Source organism: Hipposideros armiger, unplaced genomic scaffold (genome assembly GCF_001890085.2).
Source record: "Hipposideros armiger isolate ML-2016 unplaced genomic scaffold, ASM189008v1 scaffold_544, whole genome shotgun sequence".
NCBI lineage: Eukaryota > Metazoa > Chordata > Mammalia > Chiroptera > Hipposideridae > Hipposideros > Hipposideros armiger.
Window position 1 is genome coordinate 803,484 of NW_017731894.1, and position 24,875 is coordinate 828,358.

Genomic DNA, 24,875 nt, shown 5'->3' on the forward strand with positions numbered 1-24,875 from the left:
AGTAGAGTTCCCGAAAAGAGAAGAGACCTGTGTTACTGAATTCTGCTCAGGGATGACTGTCCACAGAAGGCTCTAAATTTGAGATGTGGTACTTCCTTGTGAAAATGGGGGTAAGCTAGCGTTACTCACGTATATTCGGACTCTCTCCTCGTCACAGTCAGAAGAACTGACAGATAGCCGGGAAGGGAACGCACCCTGATGCTGTGACTCATGTCACAGGAAGACATGTCTGTATGCTAAGCTCTCTTGGAGAAAGTGTCCAGGACCCCAGGGTGTGGAATGATCAACTCTGACAAATATGTGGGTGGAGCCCCTCATACCATGCAGCACTGTGCTGAAATGTGGGGGTAGAGGCTGTATTTGCTGTCCAACAAAACCAGAGTTGAGACGTAAGGCAGCTGTCTATGGGTCGGCCCCACGGGGTGTCTGCAGCTCTTCTCAAGTTAGCCAGGGGCCAGGTCTCCCCATCACCCTGCTTCCAGCCTCTGCTCTTGTGGAAGCGCTGGGCAGGCGGCTGCTTCACAGAGGGGAGCCCGTGCGGCATGCCTGCTTCTCCCCTGCACGGCGAGCACACTGCGTGGGAAACGCACCTAGGATGCTAGAGTTGGAGATTCCCTTGACATCTGTATTCATTTTACAAACCTTAAGCCAAGGCTATGATTCGGAAAAGCCTCTCTTAACCCAGCACTGGGAGAACATCCCACTTCCAGCCTGAGATGCGCTGCGAAGCTGGGGGCGGAACCAGCACCATCAGAGTAAAGGCCTTCCCGACCAGGCAGGCTCCTCTGTTCTTCTAGAACAGGGGTCGGCAAAACTGTTGAGACAGAAGAGTCAATCCTGTCCCTCACAACAATTTAAAAATGATTCGAGAGCCATAAAACAAATGAAATCACCATGATGTGAATAACATCCTTTAAACATTTTATAAATGAAACTATGGTAGTTTTATTTTCCTGTTCAATTTTACTTCAGAGCCACATGTAGGTACCCAAAGAGCCGCACGTGGCTCGCGAGCCGCAGTTTGCCGACCCCTGTTCTAGAACCTTCTTATTCTGAGATAATTGTTGATGACAAATTGCAGTTGTAAAAATAATACAAAATGCTCTCGTGTCCCCTCACCCCATCTTGCAGAAGGGAGGACGTTCAGGAGCCTGAGATGGGGAGGGCCCTGGGTCACCCGTGTGGGCCCAGTGTCATCCCAGGGGTCCTTTTAAGGGGGAGCAGAGTCACATGTCGGAAGGTGGCTCTGAACACAGAGAAGGGCCGTGGGCCAAGCAAGGCAGGCACCTCAGGAGGCTAGAAAAAGGGAGTAGCAAACTCGTCCTGCAGGCCTGCTCCCTGATGATAGCCCCGTGAGACCTCTCAGGGTGGCCTGAGCTAGAACACGTGTGTGTGTGTGCGCTCGCACATGTGTGTGTGTGTGTTTGTGTGCATGTGTGCACGTGTGTAGCGATGTGTCACAGCAGCCACAGGACACCCACAAGACGCATGAGCTCAGAGGTGCCTGTGAGCTAAAGCGTAGTTGCCAGGCTGGCTCCCCCCCCCCCCCCGGCCCACACCTGCCTCACTCACCTAGCTCTCTGCTTCTGTCCCCCCTTCTTCACCACACCCTGCATGAAACCCATGTCAGTTTGGTTCCTTAAGCAGCGTGTGGTCCCCCTTGTCTGAGTGACATCCGTCCCCTCACATCTTGGCCACAGTGTGACTTGCCCCAGGAAGCGTCCCTCCATCCTCAGGTTAGGGAGCGTCCTGTACGTGCCTACTGCCTGCGTGTCCCCTTCTCACCGCTTGTCACAGTTGTCATTGTAGGGGCTCCTGGGTGGCTTTGGTGTCTGTCCCTGGCCTGCACAGCGGGTAATCCCAGCAGCCCAGGGACCTGGTGGGTCTGTTCTCCTTTCTGTCTCCAGACCCCTGCATGTCAGCCACCATATCAATATTTGTTGAACAAAAGAATGAATGAATGAGGGAGTGAGAGTGTTGTTATGATCTGACCGTTTGTGTCCCCCCGAGATTCATGTTGAAACCTCATCCCTAGTGTGATGGTCTCTGGAGGCAGGGCCTTGGGGAGGTGCTGAGGCTGCCATGAGGCCGTGAGGCGGAGGCCCTCACGGTGGGATTCACGCTGGTATAAGAAGTGGAGGAGACAGGAGGTCACCATTGAAGGCCTAGTGAGGACAGAGCCAGGAAGAGGCTCCCAGCAGAAACCCACCCAGTCCGGCACCCTGGTCACAGGCGTCCAGTGTCCAGACCTGTGAGACTCAGCGTCTGCTGTGTAAGCCCCCGGTCTGCATATTCGGGTCACAGCAGCTGAGCTGACAGATGGTGTGACGCAAGGCCAGACCTTAGCCCAGAAGTGAAATGGATGGCGTTGGTTTTTGAGGCTCTCAGTTTCCCATTCCAGAGCATTCTTGAGCCTGCTCTTCTGGTGCTGGGGAATTCTCATGGAAACGTGCTTTCAGGCCGCTGGCCGAGTCCACGAGGTGTGGATTAGCGCCTCTCCTCTGCTGTCACCACGTCATAGGCGGACGTCCGTCTCACACAGGGCTAGGGCTGCCCCCGGCGGAACCATGGACATTTGCGAGCAGGAAGCAGTCCCTCTCCTTCCCCTGCAGTAGCCTCTCTCGTGTCATCCCCTGAGCCCTTTCCCCAAAGTAGGTGCCAGGAAGGGAGGAGGGAGCTACGTGCCCCCACCCCCATGATGGCCTGTAGGGGACAGCGGGTCAGGAAGGGCACATGTCCTCTGTCGCCTGCCAGCTGTGAGCTGGACAGACGTAGGCACCAGCGGCTGACCTGACTCGGCTGAAGCGACGGGGTGATTGGCTCAGGGAGCCGAATGGCTTCAGGCAGGCTGCTTTCCGTGCCACCAGCACGCCCAAACTCAGCAACGTGAGTCACGGTTTGGTGTCTTCCGCAGCTCTGTGGGTCGGCAGGGCTCTGGGGCAGCCCTCAGTTGGGCCGTCATGCAGCTGCAGTCAGGCGGCCAGGACTGGGCTCACATTGAAGGGTCGATGTGGCTTTCCTCTCTCCTCCCCGGCACCGCCGAGCTCACCCGCATGGTTTCTCTCCAGCCCCGTAGCCTGCACTTATTCCGTGTGGTTAGAGGCCTGAGAGGTGGAGAGCAGAGGCTGCTGCACGGAACTTGGCCTCTGTCACTTCTTTTTTTTTTTCTTTTTCTTTTTTGCTGAGCCATCCTGCCACCTGTTGTCAACTCAGCTCAGGCTGGGACTTGAACCCCTGTTGCTCAGAGCTCACACTCTTGAGTGAGCTCTTAACCAACTGAGCCACTTGGCCGGCCCTCTGTCACTTCTGCTGTCACCTCTTGGTCAAGTCAGGCAGAGGGCAGGTGGAGAGACTGGCTCTGAGTCTGGCTGGAGAGCGGCAAGGTCACGACACGAGGGCAGTTAGGATGGGAGATACTGTGTCTGTCTTTGAAAATTACAGCCTGCCACAAGCTGGGTCCAGGTACCCCAACAATGCTGTCAGAAATCTGTATCTCTCCATCGCTCTGGCTCTGTCCTCACGGCTTTGCAGGTGGGAAGCAGTGTCCGCCCAGAAGCACCAGGCTACCATCCCCGGGCCAGTCACTGCGACTCCGACGGCCCAGCCAAGTTAGTGTGTGGTCTGCCCCACCCACCCATGAGGAAACGCGAGTGGGAAGGATGGCTGCCCCAGGGGACACGGCGGCGCTGCGCCCGGGTGAGGGCAGGCAGACGCCCGGCCAGGACAACCCCTGCAGGGCCTGCCCTCCCTGCTTGCGTCCATTTACGATCACAAACATATAGGATGTGATGCTGAGCCCATGGGCCTGGGAAGAGCTGCTCCTGTCCCGGGAAAGGTCCCCTGCCCAGCCCTGCCAGCTGCCCCTGCCCTGCCCACCGCAGAGACACAACAAGGACAGTCCTGCACCCAGACTTCCTCGCCTGGCCCAGGTGCTCAGGGTGCACTTCCCCCCTGGAATTCCTGGGGATCCATTTTGTCTGATTCAGGGAGTGAGCCCTCTCCCCACCACCTCCCCCAAAAACCCTGTCAGCAAGGGAAGGTTACAGCACAGCGAGAACAATTGCAGGCTCCGGAGCCAGGCTGCCTGGCTCTCATCTGACTCCCACCAGCTGTGTGGCCTTGGACAAGTCACATTCCCTCTCTGTGCTTCCATTTTGTCCCCTGTCAAATAAGGACCATAATAACACCCATGTCTTCTTGGGGCTATTGGGAGGATTCATTCTTAGAACAGTCAAACTTGCTTACGGAGAGGCCCCATTAAATGCTGCTGATCACACTTTTTAAAAATAAACTGTTCTTTATATAATAAGGAAATTCATTTCTTGTCTGTTAAATGTATTACAAATATCTCCCTTCCTCCCCCGGATTGTCATCTGTTTTTTGACTTTGCTATGGTAATTTTTTTTGCCTTGCAGAATTTTGTAATATTTATGCGCTCAAATTTATCCATCTTTTCTTGTGACATCTGGATATTTTTTTCTTTCCTTTTTTTGTCTTGTTGAGAAAGGCCTTTCCTCACTGTATTTTTTGGATGGATTAGGGTCATAAAAAGAAAAAATATCGAGTCAGTTTGTTGACCAATCGCACTGTAAGTCTCTCCTCAGATTTTTCCTTCTTTGTATTAATGACCCCAGCGTCTGAAGCGAACTCCCTGAAAATGCTAATATGGAAAGCTCCTTGTGAATCAGTGAAGACTCTGTGAAGATGTAAATTGACGTTTAAATAGAAGCTGTTCCCCAGATGGAAGCAATTATTTTGCAGGTGGAATTACTCCAAAAAATGAAAAGCTTGGCTTAGGCACTGTTTTTTGCCTTCATTTTCCCCTCTCCTAACACTAAGTTCAATGCTTTATTTTTATTTTTCTTCCTGGACAGAAAGACATTTGGCCAAGACAGGATTGAATGAAAGGAATTTTTAAACGCAGCAAAGTGTTTGGAAAAAAAATCGACTTCCACGAATCCTACTGGGAGTTCGTTTCATAACCGAAATTTCACAATGTGCTGTGTTCATTTCCCTGTGAAATTGGTTTGTTTCTGGGGAGCGGCCCGGCAGGAGGCTCGGAGTGTTATTCGGACTCAGTGTCACCACAGGGCAAGGCCCCCAGAAGTGGTCGGAGGACCCCGCCGGGAGTCCCCGACAGCCACCTGTGCAGGGAGCCAGCTCAGGAGAGGGCGAGGTCCTGGGACAGCGCAGCTGCCCTCTGAGTGACCTTCCAAAGTCCCACCCTTCTGCTGTGGTGACCCACACCACAGGGCACGTTTGAGAGCTTTTCACTTTCTTCATATGCCGTGGGACTTGGGGCTCTGCTCTGAGCCTCTCCGAGATCAAGTAAAGCCCAGGCCACCTCCTTTTTTTTTTTTTTTTTGAGGTTCCTCTTATATATAAAAAGAATGGAGAAATTCCAAACCAGGGTTATAAAATTATGTATGTTTTACATGCTTATATTAATTACAATGGGGCTTTGAACCCACGAAAATATAATGCAATATAATTGTCACAATTATATTGTCACAAGACACTGAACAACTTGTACCAAATATGTTGATTCATAAGGCATGACAAAACGGTCGGTAACAGGACCCAAGTTTATAATTGATGACAAATGTCTTCTTTTAGTTCAGGGACTCTCTAAGACTTTGTCCGTAATCTCATTCGAAGATAACGTCCAAAGTCTAAATTTGGTGCCATTTGTATGAATCAGGCCCTGGGCAAATGGCCCTCACTTCTCTCTACCCACCCCATCCCGGGCCTGTGTTGACCAGTTCTGGGCACCGTCCACCCCCGGCATCACGAAGCGCTGTGCCCAAGGGCCTAAGGGACGGGAAGGGGGGAGGCAGCTGGATTTATTTCCAACTTTTTCCAGCTTTCACACACTGAGTGCAGGCAGGTTGCTAGCTTACCATGCGCACACACATACACACCCGCACACACGCACACACGCATGCGCACACACCCCCCCACGCGCCCCCCACATGCACGCGCACGCGCGCACGCACGCATGCGCACACACATACACACACACACACATGCGCACATACACACGCGCGCGCGCACACACATGCGCATACATACACATGCGCGCGCGCATACACGCACGCGCACATGCGCACACACATACGCGCGCGCGCGCACACACACACACACACACACACACACACATACACACTTCACTCATGTGGAAAGAAAGGGTAAATGTCACGGGCGTCAGAGAAGCGGAACAGACTCAATCAGAGCTCCGAAAGGAAGCGACAGGCCGCCTAAGGTCCAACCAACCGTCCAGCCAGGTCTGGCCGTTGCCTCCCCTCCCCGAGTTTCCCGGCCCTCAGGCCGCACGGTGACCTTGGGCCAGGTCTTCACCCTCAGGAGCTGGACTCGCTCCCGCGGCCTCAAGTGCTTCCAGCGAAGGAGACACATGAGCCGCGGGCGGCCATTCAGCCCCGGTGGATGGAGCACCACCGTGGCCCGTGCCCGGCCACCTCAGGGCTCGGGCGTCTGGAAAGGCGCTTTACCTGCCAGGCCTCCGTGCACCCCACTCTGTCCCTGTGGTGGGAGTGAGGAGTCACAGCCGCCAAGCCCTTCAGCGTGGGCCCCCCTGTGACTGGACGCTTCTGCTGGGAAGTGCCCCGAGGGCGCCTGGTCTGAGGGCACGAAGCTCTGGCCTCCAGTTCTGTCTGGAAGATGAAAAGCTGAGGGAAAGCTTAGGACCCAGCGGGTAACAGCAGCAGAGATGGTTTACATAGTTTGTGCCAGTTGAGGATACGATGCTGTGCAGACATAACAATGACAACGACGTAAAACGTGTATTCACGGACCCAGCGGGGAGCTCAGTGATGCTGTAAGTTTCTAAAACGTGGTTTACCAAGCAGAGTGCCTGCGCTGTTCTTTCTTTGTAATAAATATCGTGGACCACGAAGCCTCTGGACCAACGGGAATAAAAACAGAATGGTGTCGGTTATTGAAAATGAGGGTTCTGGGGTCAGACGGCTCGAGGCTGACCTGAATCTTAGTCACGAGTTCAGTGACCTCGGGCAAGCTGGCCTCTGCTTCTTCACCTGCATAATGGGGATGATAACAGGGTCTTCGTGACATGCACGAGGAGCTGGTTTGTTTCAAACGCTTCGAAAAGTGCTTGGCACTTAGTGAGCTCTTAAACACTACCTATTCTTTTTGTCTGTATTTTCTGAATTGAATATACATCATCTCTAGAATGAGAAAAAAACCTGCTGTTTCAAATTAAAAAGAGCAGAGAGAATGACCTGCTTCTGAAAAGTGCGGTCCCTTCTGCTTGTCACCGGTACTGACCCAACGACGCCTTTCCTTTCCTCAGGGGTCACCTTTTCTTTTTTCTGGAAGACACACGGAGAGCAGTCCAGACCGACACCCTCTGCTTATGGGGGACAGGTCATTTCCGATGGATTCAAAGTGTGCTCCAGCGGCGGCAAGGGCTCCGTGGAGCTGTACACACGGGACAACTCCATGAGGTGGCAGGCCAGCTTCAGCCCACCAGGTAAGGGCGCCCTCAGCCCCCGGGGCCGCAGGGAGGGGCTGGAGGAGGCAGATCCTTCCGCTGACCTGTCGGGGAGCTGGTGAAGCCAACAGCACAAGGAGCTCAGGGCCCTTTGCCTCCTGGCACGGGAGCCCCTTTCCTGAGTTAGGGAGCTGCCTGAGGAGCCTTCCTGGGGCGGAGGGCGAGGGGGCATCCTCTGCTGAGATGCCTGTAGGTGACTCAGAGGTGTGGCCAGGCGCCTGGGGTCTGTGACCGTGAGCGGACGGTGTGGCTGCACCAGGCCACTTTATGCTCTGAGCCTGTTTCTGCACCTGTGGTGAAGATATTAACAGCATCACCGCGCAGTCTCGGGGACATTCCATGCACCTTGCATGCAAGCGCTTACAATACTGGTAATGGCCTCTCCCCCTCCCCACCACCTCCTCCTGTCCCCTACCCCCTTCTCTGTACTGCTACAGACTTCGCAGTGTTTACAAATGATGTGGAAGAACTTTGGGGAAAGAGAGGCTGAAGAAGAGGGGAGAGGAGGGGTGGCTGGGGAGAGGGTGTGGCGCCTGGCAGGAGGCAGGACACAGGGGGAGCCCTGGGTCAGGTGGGGGGCAGCGCCGGCAAGCACAGGTGTGGCCTGTTCCAGGTGGGTGGAGAGGCTGCGTGGTTCCAGGGTGAGGTCAGGGCAGTGGGCAGGGGGCTGAGAGGCTGGAGGTCTGACATGGGAGCTGGAGAAGATGGACAGACAGGGGACTCAGAGGTGTTTCGGGGTAGCAGGGGGCGGGGCGCAAAGAAGGGAAGCTTGGAGGTTGGGGGGGGGCAGGATGAGGGCCGAGAAAGGTTTCCTCTGGTAGGAAGGGACATCTTTGAGATATTTAAGGAAAATTCATTTCCTGGCCCATTTAAAGGATGCTGTGTGTCTCAGTTAGAAAACATGGGGTCGGGGGCCCAGTGGCCTGGATCGGAGGCCTCGCTGTACCGCGCTAGCTGTGTGGACCGGGTGCCTTACTCTCCCACTTGTGCCTCGGTTTCCTCATCCGCAGCATGAGCCTAATGACGGCATGACGTCACAGGGTGACTGAGAATTTAGGGACTTACTACACGTGAGAGCCCAGAATAACAGGACGCAGTGAGCGCTGTCCTGTGGGTGCTGTGTGCTCAGGCCGGGCTCCACCGCCCTAAAAGAGGAGAGCCCAGCAGACACAGAGTTTGAGAGAACCTTGCACAGTTGTCCCCCCTGACCCCCACGGCCAGAAGCGACCTTTCCCCCCCGCCCCCTCACACTGCTGCCCTGGCCCATGGCCCTTGTCATGCTCTAGCTGTGATCAGCATCTGATGTAAGCGTCTCAGTGCCGTGCCCCAGGGGCTGACACAGCACCAGGCACCCAGTAGGCTCTTGAACGCGTTTTAAGGTAAACTCAGCTGAGCTCCGACTGTTTTCCACCCTGGGGAGTGGGGAAGACAGAGATGTTTTTGCAGCAACATGTTCTTTGTTCACTGGACGGATTCGTTATTCTTGCTTCAGACTCAAGGGCAGTGATACTTCGGGGCCTATTTAATGGGTTCCGCGAGCTCTCCAGAGGCTCAGAGTTAGAAAGTTGCAGGATCCTGGCCAAAAGCCCTGATGTAGCTGCCAGGTGAGCCAAGATGATGCCCGGCTCAAGGAGGTTTGTGTCCCAGGAAGGGCTGCCCAGGTCGTCCCAGCGAGGACGTTTGAACACAAGATGTGCAGAGTGAGGTGGGGCCCTTTGTGGGGCAAAGTCTGATGAATGTCCCTCTGGTTGGTGAACACGGTTCTCAGGCCGGGGAGACGAGTGACCACATGAGCTCAGTGATGGAGGCTCCTGACTGAGCCGTGACAGTGGACCCGCCTGCCACGGTGCCACCATGTTGCTCCTGTCACACGTCCTATGTCCGAGCACATGTTGGTACCAGTGGCCTGTGGCTGGATCAGGCTCTCAGTTTTACTGGCCTGCACTGTGATGGTCCAGACAAGGTTTCAAACATGTTTTGAATAAGTCATGACTATTGGCTATTATTTCATCTTAATTTAAAATAGCCAAGAGTCTAATTTAAAACAGCAAAGGGTCTCTTTGAACTGCCTTTAGAATGTTGGGGTGGTGTAGTTACTTTCGAAGAGCTATATTCTAACCCATGTCAGGACTCACCAAAGGTGACAGTGACCAGTCATCTTAAGAAATAGGGTTGTGCTGAGAGAGTAGGAAAAGAAACCCCCCGGGGCGTTCGTTCGCGCGTCTCAGAACGGCCATCTCTGTCCTTCCAGGTCCCTACTGGACTCACGTCCTGTTTACGTGGAAATCCAAGGAGGGCCTGAAAGTCTACGTGAACGGGACCCTCAGCACTTCGGACCCCAACGGGAAAGTGTCTCATACCTACGGGGAGCCCAACGTCAACCTCGTGATAGGGTCTGAGCAGGACCAGAGCAAACGCTACGAGAGCAGAGCTTTCGACGAGTTCATCGTCTGGGAACGGGCCCTGACCCCGGACGAGATCACCATGTACTTCATGGCGGCCATCGGTCAGTGAGAGGGTGAGGGCGGGCCAGGCCTGGCTCTGCTCCTAGGGGCCCCTTCGCACCCCCTCCCCTTGCCAGCCTTTGTCTCCTCCCCACTCTCCTGACACAGCGGTCAGCCCCGCGGGCATGACATGCATCCTCCTGAACCCCGTAAATGCAGTGGCTTTTCATAGACTATCTGCTCCCTTGGGTAGAAGTAATGATTTATTTCCTGAGATAAACACTCTCCTGACATCAGGGGGTTTTTGAGGTCTGTGTGATGGATGGCTGTAGAGAGCTTTGGGTAGCAAATGTTCGGGGTCCAATGGGGGCATTTGATCAACAAATGTTCCCCGTGTGCCAGACTCACTGGAGGGCCTTCTGGGGGCTCCAGGGCCGCCCCTCCCTGCTTAGCACAGGGTGGTCATTCAGACCAGGGACCTGTGAGGCAGGTGGGCCTGGGTTCGAGTCTTCACTCAGACAGCAGGAGCTGTGGGACCTGGGAAGTCATGTTTTGGTTTTTCTTTTCATTGAGGTAAAACGCATATGACATGAATCCACCCACTTTACAGTGTAGCGTCCGGTGGCACCGACTGTGTTCACATGTGTGCATCTGTCACCTCTAGTTTCAAAATGTTCTCATCACCCCGAAGGGAACCCAGCGCTGTGAGCGCCCGCTCTCCGCCCCCTACCCCGGAATCACTGTTTACTGTCCGTCTCTGGATTTCCCTATTTTGGACACCCTCTGTAAATGGAATCCCGGAACATATGACCTTTGTGTCTTGAGTTCTGCAAACCACAGCTTTCTGTTCTGTGAAGTGATGAAAATAATGCTCTTTCTCTGCCGGGGGCTGTGAAGACGAACCATGAGAAGGCTGTGAGGCCGTTTGCACGCTGCCCACTCAGGCAGGCTTCCAGTCCATGCCGAATGCTGCTAAAGTTAGTACTGTTTGTGCCCCACGTTCATCTTCATTCACAAGTGAATGCACAGTTTCTTTTACATGAAATAATCTGCCCAAACACGACAGCCACTGAGTGGCAGGTCCTGCACCTTTCTCGGTTGGCTGCTGCACTGACAGCCCCAGCAGCGGGGGTTCAAGACCAGGGTGAGAGGCCCGGCCTGCACGTCCCCAGGCTGACATGGAGCCCCCACCTATTAGGAGCCTACTGCCTGGGTGATGGGAAACCCAACGAAAACGATGTGAGCCAAGAAGAGAATTTTTAATCTCATGTAATGGAAACAACAGGGGGACGTTGGCTTCAAAACTGGTTTAATCCAGTTGCCCAAATGATGTCCCCAGGAACCTCCGTTTTGGAACCTGCTTGCTTTCTTGTGGTGCCAAGATAGCTGCCATTCCCTCCAGGGTCACATCCTCATGCTCTAGCGACCTCAGCAGAAAGCAAAGAGCTTCTCCCTTCTGTCATGTCCTACAACGGTGTTGGCCGTGACTCGTGTCTGTCCTAACAAGGCCTTGTGCTCCCAGGTGCAGTGACTGGCTGGGGTGTGGAGTACGTGATGCCCGAAGCCTGGGTCACCGTCTACCCTGATGTGGCAGGGGGTCAGCCTCGTTCGAGATGCACAGAGGATGCGCGGGATGCTAGTCTCAGATGCAGGAATGGGGATGGGCATGGGGGTGGGGGACAGCCTCTGTGCACATGAAACCAGCCCATGTCCAGGGCAGTGTCTGACCTTCCATCTTTCACCAAGAAAATGAAATTCATTCCCTTTCACAGAAGTGACATAGGACAAAATAGCGTGTCCTTCAGAAGGAAAAACAATATCAATCTACTGCATTGTATTGCCCAGAAGTCAGACATTTGTCACTCTGAGATGACCAAGATGGCGTTGTGTTTTGGAAAGCCTCAAATGAGTCCTGCCTTTCTGATAGTTTGCTACTTTGGTGTCGCTATTTCTGGTTCCCGTAGCTGTTGTAGTGGGCTTTGTCACCAGGACATCTCTGGGCTTAGGGACCCCACATGGGGCAGCATTTCAGGAGGGCTCTGCTACTGACAGGTGTGTGCAGTTCACCTGGCCCTCTGCACCCAGGAGAAGACGTCCGGGTCTCCAGGGGGTCAAAGACAGGTGCAGCGTCCAAGGAAGCACATGCCCTGCACCTTTGTGGAGTCAGAACTGGACACATGGGAAGTCCATGTCACTTGGGGGTCTGGTTCTGGTGTAAAGCACGTGTAGAAAAAGTGACTGGGAAGTCCCTAGAAAGGCCCTGGGTGGGACTCCCCATACCATTGCTCAGCCAGCCAGCAGAGCCAGGGAGGGTGCTGTGCTCAGACAGACAGCTGGGGCTGACAGCCAGCCTGCATCAGGCCAGACCAGGGCCCCGGTGGGGCTGTGTCCACAGGGGCAGGAGAACCTGTTCTTTGCTTAAGGACCTGAAGCTGGGGCTGCCGGTGACCTGTCCAGAGTGGGCACCCTCTCCTAATCCATTGGCTAGCATAGGCCCCTTTTCTGAGGACCTGTCCAGATGGGGTGACCTTTTCTAATTCATACCAAGGCAGAGTGTGGACCATCGAGCACCTGCCCGGCTTTGCACTGCAGTGGTGGCCACACCTCAGAGAACCAGAGGAGGTAGAAGACTGTGCTCGGACCCTGGAAACAGACTCGGCCCAACCACATGCTCACATATGAGTCCCTGGGGACTGAGATGGCCCGAGGACAGGGCACATTCTCATTTCTCATCTTTCTCATGTGGTCATCAGTCTCGTGGTGGGCAGGATCTCTGGACACATTCATGGTCCTTGACTTTATTGTGTGGACTCGCATGAGTTAAACGTGAGATTGACGTGACTCCTCTGTAAGTCCTTGGCACTTGCAGGATGGACATCGCTCGGACTTGGAGAACAGTCTTTTGGGCTCTCCCAGCAGTGTCACACCTTCATCGTCCAGCAGCTACACAGCCCTGCCCCACCCCAAGGGGTCAGTTCCTGGAGCCAGCTAGGAGGATGAAGTCATCTCCCAGGTCACCCACAGCAACCTTGAGGAATTTCCCCAAAATGAGGGAGAGTATCAGTTAAGTCTGCGTTCTCATCAGGGAACACTAAGAAACAGTTGGTGGCCAATAGGCAGAGAACAGCTCGTCACGGCTGAATCTCCAGTCTCGGGTGTGTTCACCCTCATCATTACTCACAATTAACCAAATTACCCATAATTAGCTATTTGTAATTATTCACAATTAGCCAAATCAAGCCTTGAATGGGAAGAATTACTGGAATCCACAGTGAGTAAAGCTCAGGAGGGCCGTCCCCCCATTGCTTTTGGGGGTCTTGCTTCATCTGTCTGACGGATGAGTTGTCCGGCCCAGTGGTCACTCTGTCACTTATCTCTGAATAGTCCAGACGCCACTGAAGAAGTTAATTTCTTTTGGTTCTTTATTTCTTTGAAATCGGTGAAAGCTTGCGTAACGTCATCTTTTCATGTGGTGATTTGTGTGATTTGTGAAGGGTGTTCAGAAGCAACTGAGAATACAAATGGAAACTTAATTAACCTGGGAAATTCATACAACCCATCCATTAAGCAGGTTTGTTAGCCCCTCATCTTTCCAGAAACATCCCTGCCCAGGACACCCCCAGGCTCCCCAACTTGTGTCTGAAGCTGGTCAGTTTTTGAACAAGGATGGAACTTCCTCAGGGCGACAGAGGTGTCCCTGTGTCAGTCCTTCATTGATCATTGTCAGTTTTTTTCCTTCCAGGAAAGCATGTTGCGGTGTCTTCTCCACCTCCGAGCTCCTTCACGACGCCTGCAGCCAACACCCTGGTGAGCAGACGACGTGTCCTTTGCCTGCTGGTGGTGTTGTCTTTGTGCCTGGACTCTGTGCCAGGACTGTTAAAACTCCAGTAGACAGTCTGGCTGTCACTTACGGGCAGTGTCATGTCTGGAAGTCATACAAAATGGAGGAGGAGCTAACGTTGGTACTGAGCCTTGAGACCAAGAGCGGCTGATGAGGAAACTCTTGCTTCTGGTGGCCGGTGGCCTAATGAGCACTGAGGTGGCTCCTGGGGCAGGTGGCACGGTGGGCGGACAGCAAGGAGGACCCAGCCTCGGCCCTCGGCTTCCCTCTGTGCCCCCCGCTTCCCCTCTTGAGGAAGGGATCCATCTTACAGAAAACGTTCCTCTCTGGGATTTGTGTTTTTCACCCAACAACTTCCCTTCTTTGAGAGAAGTAATCTAAGAGCGAGCGCACAGACACTTGAACCATCTGCTTGGGTTCAAACCCCAGTCCTGCCCCTCGTTTCTGCCATGTCTCCCTGGGCCTTGCTTCATCAATCACATGGGTGCATATTCCATGAGGTTGTCGGGAGGGTGACATGTGAATGCGTGTCACATGTCTACAGGGTGCCTGGTATGTAGCAGGTGCTGTTAGCGGTGTAATTCTGGGGTAAGAAGCAGGCCAGCCATTGAACTCGGATAGCGTGTCTTGACTTTAGCTCTTAGCAGGAACTCACACCGCTGATTTTTGTTTAGATGCCCACCGATGCCTACTATCCCATCATAACCAACTTGACAGAAGAGAGAAAAAACTTCCAGAGTCCTGGAATTGTCCTGAATTACCTTCAAAACGTGTCCCTCAGCTTACCCAACAAGTCCCTGTCACAGGAAACGGCACGGGCTCTCGCTGAGGTAAAGCTCTTGGGTGTCTGTGCCTGGTGGCTTGGGGACGGCTGCCAGAGCATGGCTGACTGGCGTGTCTCATCTGACCCACATGGAGTTAAAAAAAAAATTAGGAACTTTTGTGTAAAATCTGGCCTGTTGGGAACAAGCAGACCGAGTGGCCACTGCAGCTGCGCTAACGGCTCAGCAGGGTCCCCTTCCAAGGAGATGCTGCTCTTCACTTGGCTTCCCTGCCTGCCAGCCTGGCCCGTCTCTGCAGCCACCTGGCCCTTAATTCTTGCCGGTTTCCTTGCTGAAGACACACCCACAGAAGCACATGGAAAAGCACGTGTGCGGTAAAGCAGGACATCCTGCCCAGGTGACGGGAGCCAGCTAGACCTCTCGGTTTCACTCACTCGTGCAGAGGACATACTGGGCTCCCGAGATCCAGGGTGACCAGGAACCACTTCCTGCTCCCAAGAGGCTCAGGGTCGAGAGGATGAGATGGACCCTTCGGTCTGAAAAGGGCTGTTGCAGGATGTTCTGAGCTGTGGGGGCTCAGACAAGCCCGGCTGGGCCCCCAGCTCAGTGTCCTGGGGCGAGTATTTCAAACTGGCGAGCCTCAGTGTCACCGTCTGTGATGGGGTAATTCAATCACCCACCTGTCTCTCTGTTATCGTAGTTGATAGAGGGGAAAACTGGAGGTCTTACCATTTTGAGGCTTGAGAATACATTCTAAGCAGTGTCATTCTGTCTCCTTTTAGACCTTCTTAAAAACCATGGGAGAGGTCCTTCTACTGCCCAGTTGGACTGCTGTGTCACAGGTAAGAAAAAAGAACATTTTGATCTTCAAAACGTATGCACCTGGGGCGCCATTCTGCCTTCCTAGTAGAGGCATAAATATGGCCCCGTTTGCATCCCTAAGAACGGCATCTCTCAAGCCTGACGTCTGGGATGTTAGCGCTCATTCTGTCTGCATCCCAGCTGATTTGAAATGCCACATCTTCCGTGTAGCTCAGGAGCTATGCGAGCATCAGTGACACGTCACTGTCCTCAGTGCTGAGCTGGGCAGTGGCTGCGTTTTTTCACGAGGAACACACGCTGGGGTGACCTTCATTTATCATTTTAATAACGTATTTGTTTTTACCATCACATTGTCCTTGAATGGCAATAAAAATATGTTTGATGTTTACAGATCACTAGATTAAGTGGAAAACGTAAGAACGTGGGACACATATACTTCATGATTATAACCGTGAAAAACAAAAAAGCCCTCTCTTTTTCTCTGCACTCCGAGCAATTAGAAAGGAGAGGGGACTAAGCTTTCTTTTCTTTTTAAAAAATAACTTTATTGGTTTTACTTCTTTAAAAAATGAAACAAGGGACTACGCTGTGCAGAAGTTGGAAAAATGTAGATCATAAAAAAATATACACAGTAAAAGTCAGCCGAAATCCTAAGACTGAGAAGTAATGGCTGTTAACACCCTTGTATAGAGATCTCTTACCACCTAGCTTTTAATTCGCTTATAGGCATGCTTATTTTACAAATAGACGATATCTAATTTAACCTGTTTTTCTTTAATGAAGTCAGGAACATTTCCCAACGATACTAAGTACCCTGCAGTGCTGTTTTACCTCAGTCAGGCTCCACTCGGCTGGGCTGCAGTAACAAGCGGACCCTGCATCTCCATGGCTTAGCACAGCGGATAGTCACTTCTCACTCGTGCAAAGCCCCAGTGGGTCAGAGGAGCTTCTTCTCAACCCGGTGAACGGGAACCCCGGCTCTGTCCGTCTTCTGACGCTTCCATCTCAGCACTGACTCCCAAGGTTGCCCGCAGGGGTGGAGAAGGCTGAGGAGGCCTTGTAACGGCCTCGCCTAGAATGGCCGTGGCCCACCAGTGTGATATCAAAGTGCTCATTCTCCTGACCCTCAATAGCATTTAAAAAATATGTTCCCATTAGAGGCAGACGGGACATCCTGTTCTCTCATTATAAATGAGCTCGCCCAAGGGTTTACATTTGATTAATTTTTATTTGAACAGTTTCAACTGTAATGAGATTGGATTTAATGCTAGCAAAGGGAGAAAAAAAGCGGTCATGCATTTAAGAAGGACATAATCTTACCTAGAAACAAATTCATTTTTAAAGGCACAATCCTCCAGGGTTCATGATTTCCAGGCAGGGGGAGGGTGCTGGACCGAGGCCTGGGGAACCCTTGAGGACGGCCGGTGGAGGTCCCATGCAGACATATTAAATTAAATTTTTCTGAATGCTCTTCCACAAAGTATGAATAATCACGAAACGATTCAGATTTCGGTAGGCTCTAAACCACGTGGAAACTGAGGTATGGACTAGCCGCTGCGTGCCGGAATCAGGCGGTCACAGGCTTACCTGTGCTCAGCTGATTGAAACCAGGCTACGGGCCTGAAAGAAAATGTCTAAAATTGGCCTCAGGGTACTCTTCCCCGCTGATTAGATTCTCACGGAGCTGGCATTTGTGAGAGAAAGCCAAGGACACTCAGCAGCAGACAGATGCTTTTTCAGAAAGGCAGGAGGAGGGAAGGGGTGTGACGGGGAGATTAACAGCCGCTGGCCTCTCCCTGATAGACGTGTGCCTGACGCTGAGGGACAGTCAGCCTGAGTGAACACATGGGCCCTGAGCTCTGCGCCCTGGGAGGGGAAGGAGGCCAGAGACAATTTTGGGTGTTGACACCTCCAAAGCCTCTTGTCCTGTCAGAGAAGAGGACAAAACTGCTGGTGTCCTTGTGCCAGAGGTGACTTGAAGTGACGAGCCCCCTCCTTGTGGGAGGGGTTGGGATGGGGTGGGGGCACCACAGAGAATTGCCGAGGTCCCTCGGTGCGTTCGGAGCAGAGCTATGACCTGTGTGTGGGCACAGGAGCCTGGGTGACCAGGGTCCACTTCCGGGAGCTTGGCTGGCCTGGGTGGCCTCAGCAGTCACCCCATGTCTGTGAAATGGGGTAGTGGTGGCACTCTCCCGCTCCCCCTCACCTGGCCCTGTGAGGACAGAGCGCGGCCCGCCATGACGCCGCAGACGCTGGGAGTCCTTCCTTTGGGCGGGCGTCCGCAGCGCGAGCACGAACTTGTTGTGTGTCTGGCGCACCCATCCCGCGTGGTTGCTAAGCAAGGCCCGTCTTCAAGCCCCCTCCTGTCGTGCTGTTTTCAGGACAACGCCGTGGTGCTGAGCTTGATAGAGACCGTGGACGTCGTCATGAACCACATCTCCTCCAACCTGCACCCCAACGAGCCCCAGGTCACCATCGTGGGCTCCTCCTCCTTGGCAGGTACTTGGCAGGTCGGCGGTGAGGACAGGTGGTGCAGGCAGAGACACGTAAGGGGCGGCTTGCCTGTGGACTGTGCCCCGTTCGACCCGGGCTCTGTCACATGCGCACACACACAGACACACGTGGTGCCTCACACACCACGGGCACGGATAACCCGCTCTGGGGTCCCAGGCTCTGTTGTCTTTTGGGAAATTACACGCAGGGGGAGACACGGTGAGATCAGGGCAGATGTGTCTGACTATGATGTGCGCATGGGACCACGTAGCATTTGACGGTGACTCGGGGGCCAGAGTTGTGTCGCGTGACCATCGTCTCAGCTCAGAACGGGAGTCGAGCAGCAGCGGCTACTTTTAGTGCCTGTGGGATGAAAGGTGCAACGCCAGCTGGAGGCTTGGCCTGAATCTGCTTTTCTGGGACCGCTGTCACACAGGGTAACACCAGCAGACGGCAGGCCCTTCTGCTTAAGTCTGTGGGGGACCGTGGTGCTGCTGAGGCTGTGTCACTAGAGCCGATTCTGGAAATAAGCTAACTGACCGCGTGGGTTAGTGTCAGTGGGGCCTGCTGGCCCAGAGAATTGTCTCCAGGCAGTGACATTTGCCTGACGTCTAAAACGCAAGTGTCCCCGGTGTCTCCATTTGCTGTGTCTCCAGGTCCCCCAGAGCTTGGCGAGGGGTAGCCCCTCCACCCAGGGATCTCATTGCATGACTGAACACATTTGGTGCTGAGAACTGGAGGGCTGCCCGTGGGAAAGAGGGGTCTCCTCAGGCCAAGAGACCCCCCCCAAAGGGTGTGGCCAGATGGACACGTTAGCCACGTGGGCGCAATTACTCCCCTGGCCTTTCATTATTTCAGGTCCTCATTTTCTGAAGGTAATTACACTCCCCAGGGGAGTCTGTTCTGCTAAAAACAGCGAACGCAGACGGGTTTGCAGCCCGACTTCCTGCCTGGCACGCACTGACTGGCTGCTCTCTCTGGCTTGCTCTCAGAGTTCTCGGTGGCCAAGCTCCTGCCTGACGCCACCAACTCCTCCCACTATCGCTTCCCGGCCCAGGGACACAGCTACATCGAGATTCCTCACGAGGCCTTCCACAGCCAAGGTGAGTGCGCCCGAGCCCTCTGGGGAGGGACGCAGCCATGGCTCTTCCTCAGGGGCCCTCAGCCCTTGGAGGTTGTGAGCGGGCACCTGGCCGAGGCGCTGCCCATGGGCCTCACCTGCGCCTGTGGGAGCGGCTCTGTCCTCGGAACACCAAGTGCATCATGGGAAGCTCCTGAGATGTTCACCTATAAGCTGACTCCAAGCCCACTCCAGCCTAACGAACCAGAACTGGGGTGCAGGCTGGGAACCTTGTTTCACACAACTCCTCTGGGTGACTGGTCCACCGAGGACACCATCTGTCCTCCCATGTCTGCAAAGCTCCCCTTTGGCCAAACATGCACAGCTGTGGCCCGCTCAGGGTGGCTTCAGGCTTGCGTGTCTGTGCAGGGGCCCCGGGTTCTCCTCCCGTGGAGGCCAGACGAGCAGCTGAGGGGACCCCGATTACTGTCCCTGACTCTGGGAGCTCTGTCAGGGGCTCAGGAGGCTCTGGCCATTTTTGCTGCAATGCCTATTGTCCCTCTGGTCTCTTGAAAAGTAAATGTGCCTCCACAGGCATGTCCCTCCATCCCAGAGGGCCTCGGACAGTCAGGGACAGTCATGGATTCTTAGCTCCCAACACTCTGGCCGAAGGACACGTGACTCCTGGGGTTCTGCCTTTGACACTAGGGACCAAGGCCAGCCTGGTGGTGTCGGACCACGATGTCCCCACCCCAGCATGGAGTCCTCACGCGCCAGCCCTCAGAAGCCCACCCCTGCTCCCTCCTCTGCCTCGTTTGCTTGTGTGAAAGGTGCCCAGGGATGTCAGGTGTATCCTGCTCCCGGGGGACTGTCCCCCACACTCAGGTGAACTTCAGAAATGGGTGGAGCACCATTGGGTGCTCAGCCCAGCCACCGCACATGTGACCTTTAGTTACCTCATCAACTGGCTGCGTGACCTGCTAGAAAGCGTCAGTTTTTCAGAGTTGGCCTCAGCCTCACGTTCTTCACACATGGGAACTCGTCACAGCTGGTAGCAAGCCTTGCTGGTCACAGGCACCGACTCTGTGGCTGGAATCCCAGGCTCAAACCCCAGTTCAGCCACTCACTGGCCACGAGCCCACCATGCCTCAGTTTCCTCATAAGCAAAATGGGGACAACATGAGTTCCTGTCTCATAACACTGTCGTGCAAATGAAACGAGCTAAGCCCTTACACCAGTACGTGGCACATGGTGTGATATGAATTGTTAAATACACTTTTGAAATTTTAACATGCTGAACAAATGTCCCTGAAGAACTCAGAAGCCGGCTAACGGCTTGCTCCTCCAAACACGCCCTCCAAGCTATGGGGAGAAACAGCAGAATGAGTGACTCCTTTCAAGGTTGTCATACAACAGAGGTGGGGCCCTGACGAAGGCACGAAAGGCGGCTGGCGATTGCCACCCCCTGGCACATCCTGCACCGGTGTCGCTGTGAACAGCCCACGTGCAGACGTGCTCGCTGCTGCAGAGCTGCAGGCTGGCGCTGCCGTCCCGCTGGCGGGGCCTCTGCCTTCACAGGCCGGGCGCTGCTCCTGGAGAATATGGCCTCTGTGTGTCTGGAGTGGGCTCCAGGGCGGAGGAGGGGGTCAGTGTCACCATCAAATTCACAGTCGAAAAGCCACAGAGTCTCTATTCAGACGGCTTATAAGTGCCCCTCGCTTTCTTCCCCCCTGGTTCTTGGGTGTGAGGGTCTGCGTTGCTGGGCGAGGGGGCCTGGCTGGGGGCTTTCTGTCCTGCTTGTCACCTGGGACGATGACCAGCATCTCTGATGCTCTGCTTCTTCCCCAGCCTGGACCACCATCGTGGGCCTCTTCTACCACACGATGCACCACTACCTGACCAACATCCGGCCGGACAGCACCAAGTGAGTGTCGGGGGCGTGTGTGCTGCTTCACGGGTGGCCGGCGGGGGGTGTGCTGCTTCACGGGTGGCTGGCCAGCGTGATGCCCCGCCTCTCCACGTCACAGGCACGTACAGCACTGTGTCAGAGAACTCTCACCGTCAGGACATGCCACAGCCCTTTGAAAGAGACGCAGGGACTCCGACACTGGGGGTTCAGCAGGCCCCGGGGGTGGGCTGACAGTGCCCTGGTCAGGAACGCCGTCTGGGTCACCGTATCCACCCCGCCTGGAACTAACTGCGTGACCTTGGACACATGACTTAACTTCTCTGAGCCTCAGTTTCCAGTTCTTTAGACTGGAAAGATGGCGGCACAAGCCTACGTCAGTGAGGACTGTGTTGGGTCCATCAGCTTAAGCAGAAGGCCGGGGGACTGAGGGCTATTGGGTCTGAGAAGGGCAGGAGCAGCTGGCTTCAGGCACAGCTGGCTTCAGGCACAGCTGGCTTCAGGCACAGCTGGACCCAGGGACCCAGAGGCAGCTGTGTAGACTGGTCTCTCTGTCTCTTGCCGTCGCTCTCCCCTGTGTGGACTCATTTCCAAGAAGGCCCCCCCATAGAGACAGGGTTGGCTCTGGTGGCTTCAGGCCACGTGGGTTTGGGTCCTGAGATGTCTGAAGGATAGAAGCCTCTTTCCTGAATGCACCTGTGGAGACCCAGGGAGAGCTGTGATTGGTCTGTTTAGGTCATGTGCCCATCCTGGCCCCCCAATCATTGTGGCCAAGAGATCCTGCTCTCTCATTTGCCAGGCCTGCTCACATGACCCCTGATGCTTGGGGATGGGTCAGCCCTACTCAGACCTGGGGGGGGGGGCTGGTTCCCCGAAGGAGAGATTAGGGAGGCAGGAATATCATCAGGGAGGGGTCCCATTTTCCCTTTTCATGGGGTCCCTGGGATGGGCAAGGAGGCAGAGCCCAGGGCTTGTGCAGAGAAAGTGCAGGCAGGTGTGAGCTGAGAGACTTGTTTTCGTGGTCAGGGTTTGGAGGGTGAAGCTATTTCTGAGGGGCTCTGCAGAGGGCGGCTGGTGGCTCCCGCCTCTCTGGTCCCGGGCACCTGGCACCGCCTGGCCCAGAATAGGGGCTTGCAAAGGTGCCTGGAGAGAAAGCCATGCATCTCAGCATGAGCCTCACAGCCCTTCGCCCCAGCCTTGCTGAGGCTCCACTCCCCCACTGACGGAGAGGCCTGGGGAGCCGTGGGCAGGAGGGAGGGAGAGGGCGTTCCTGCGCGTGCCTGCCTCCCACCCACGCCCACGGGGTGGGGGGGGGAGCTGCGGGGTGTTCCAGGCGCTGGCGGCAGCTTGGTATTCAGATTCATCTGTGATGGGAAGCTGGCGGTGCTTTCCCCACCTACAGATAAATGGTATCTGACCCACCGTGCAAATGCCTGAGCCCTGACGTCATGTGTCTGTCAGTGACGCTCCTCTCCCGCTGCCTGGACCTGAGGGAGCCGTCTGGGGGGAGGGTGTGACACGAAAGGATGCTCTGCTTGTGGTTTTGCTATCGACCTGGCGGAAATGCCATCTCCTGGGCCTGACTGGCCTGGGAAAGCCTGCGCTCTGACAAGCTTCCTTCTAGCGGAAGAGAGGGGCTGCCTGTCACTCTTTGTGTGTGATTTCCAGAGGAAAATGCAACCTACTTTCCTCCAAAAGATGCCTTCTCAACTCCTTGGGGAAAATTTCTCCAAACCCAAGGTCGTGAATGAAAAGTGGACGCGACCTTGGCCCCCCTTTATTCATGTACAGCTCTGGCTTCTGAAGGTTCACATCTTTTAGTAAATGACATGTAACGTGCATTTATGAGGTGTAGCCGATCCCCGCTGAGGGTTAAGGGGAGGGGCACGCAGGAGCGTGGTGTCTGTGCCACCAGCAGCGTCTCCCCCTCTTCAGATAGAAGAGGAAAGAGGAGGCAAGACAGGTCACAGCTGGTCACGGCCGGTCACGGCCGTCCGCATGCGCGTGTCATGCCCTGGGACCAGGTAGGGCTGTCACTCTAGCCAGGTGTCAGCTGACTTTCTCATAAAGAGCCGGACATAAGGATTTTTGCAACATTGGCCACCATGTCTCTGTCACCACAGAGCTCTGTGCTGGAGATGTGAAAGCGGCCATGGATGGAGCTGGCTGTGTGCCGATAAAACTTTATTTACAAACCAGGCGGCCACCCAGGCTTCTAGTTCGTACACACCTGCTCGACCTGCCGCTATATTGGTGCAGCAGCAGTGGGCGGGGAGAGGCCGAGTGCCTGGCTCTGGGGAAGCAGCTCGGCAGATAGGGTCCCTCTGTCCCCTCAGCCATCCTCACCCCTGGAAGCCTCAGGACCCAAGCTGCCAGGACCTGGGTCACCACGGTCCACCCCTACCCCCGTCACTCTGAGCCTCACAGGCAGACCCCCCGTCCCAGCCCCTGCCATGAGCACCAGCGCCCAGCGACCCTGTGAACTCCACCAGCAGCAACTCTAAGTCCTTGGTGGACTTCCTGAAATCAAAACAGAATTATATCTCCATGATGAGAACACATTTTTCCTGTGTTGACTCTTCAGCGCAGGTGATGTTCTCAAGTCAGCACTTAATGCAAAGGTGTCTTATTGTCACATGAACCTTGAAGAAGCGTCACCCAAACCGCTCCCACGTGCCGTCCCTTGTCGGCTGGGTCCTCTCCTGCCACATAGAACAGGACAGAAGGGACAGTGGCGGGGCTGGCAAACAGCGCCGGGGTGCACAGTGCAGATTTGGGGGCCAGACGCCTGGCTTTCCCCAGCCAGCGGGCTTCCTGAGGGGCCGTGGGGACTTGGGCAGAAGCCTGTCGGCCTCTAGGCCTGTGCTTGCCCCTCTGGAATAGGGGTGATGATACTGATTTCTGAGGGTCACCAAGAGCACTGAGTGAGTTCACGGTTTAAATAAAGCTTGGCGCCCTTGACCGCGATGTAAGTGCTGGGAGGATGATTGGACGTTCCCGACATTCTGCCTGCAGGATAATTTCCAAATTCCATGCGTGATTAGAAGCCGATGAGCAGAGTCGCAGAGAGTGTCCCGGCGTCCCAGCTGCCTGCACAGCTGGTTCCCATCCATATTGTGCACTGTCATCCTCATGCATTTATGGTTTTTTTGTGAGAATGAAAGGATGCGGTGGAATCATGATGTCCTTTATGTCCCCCTGTGTGAGGATCTAAGTCAGCACGTGAGTTTCATGCTCAGGGAGCCGGCTCACACCGGACGAGCGCCCCAACCCCCGCCAAGCCCGGGTAGACAGCCCCAAGCAAAGACCGCCTGGGGGCAACGTCTGACCGTCCACAGGTCCTGGGTGGTGGTGGGCTTGGCCAGTTCCTGCTGGGCCACGTAGACACAGAGTTCCTTGGAGGCTCACGTTGTCTGGCCCACAGTGACGCGGACTGTTCCTCTCTCACTGATGCTCATGCTATGTCAGGCAAGCAACAGGGATGGCATTTCCTAAAAAGGGACCAGGAATCCCCCCGGCAGGGGGTCCAGAGTTACCCCTTCCACAGACGGAGAGCAGGGCGCAGCGGGGTACTGGGACTCAGAGGCACACACAGGGCTGTGACTCAGGCCACTGGTGTCGGCGTCTTGGTGTCATAGTCCCATGTGTGCCAGGAATAAGCCCCAGGAGGCTCGGACGTGGCCTGGGTGTCCAACCTGCTCTTAACGAGGATGCCCACCAGTCAAGGCAGAAGGAAGGAGTCAGCCCTCCATGTACCGCTGGCTCTGGCACCACCGGGCCCAGGCTGGGGGGCCAGCATGGCCCCTCACTGTCACCCCCAGGGTGCTCATGAATTGCACAGTGAGACAGGTTATTGCTAGTTTGTTTGGTGGCATTACACCATGCTGAGTTCAGCTGAGGTGCTGGGAGACCTGGCCAGTGGGAGACAGGTCTCAGCGGAGACCTTGTTGAGCTGAGAGGTGGCTTTGCTCTCTGGGGTCATAGGCAGGGAGGTCGTCC

General features: G+C 54.8%; 1 protein-coding gene across 1 annotated transcript in view; it reads left to right on the forward strand.

Annotated features, from left to right (window-relative positions):
• The window catches only part of ADGRD1 (adhesion G protein-coupled receptor D1), a 124,002-nt gene that overhangs the window by 20,866 nt on the left and 78,261 nt on the right, over positions 1-24,875 (forward strand). The window contains exons 6-13 of the mRNA XM_019668921.1: positions 7,328-7,507; positions 9,780-10,034; positions 13,715-13,779; positions 14,488-14,643; positions 15,378-15,437; positions 17,799-17,916; positions 18,903-19,013; positions 20,819-20,894. Coding sequence (XP_019524466.1) covers positions 7,328-7,507; positions 9,780-10,034; positions 13,715-13,779; positions 14,488-14,643; positions 15,378-15,437; positions 17,799-17,916; positions 18,903-19,013; positions 20,819-20,894 — 1,021 coding nt within the window. The remainder of the gene's footprint in view (positions 1-7,327; positions 7,508-9,779; positions 10,035-13,714; positions 13,780-14,487; positions 14,644-15,377; positions 15,438-17,798; positions 17,917-18,902; positions 19,014-20,818; positions 20,895-24,875) is intronic.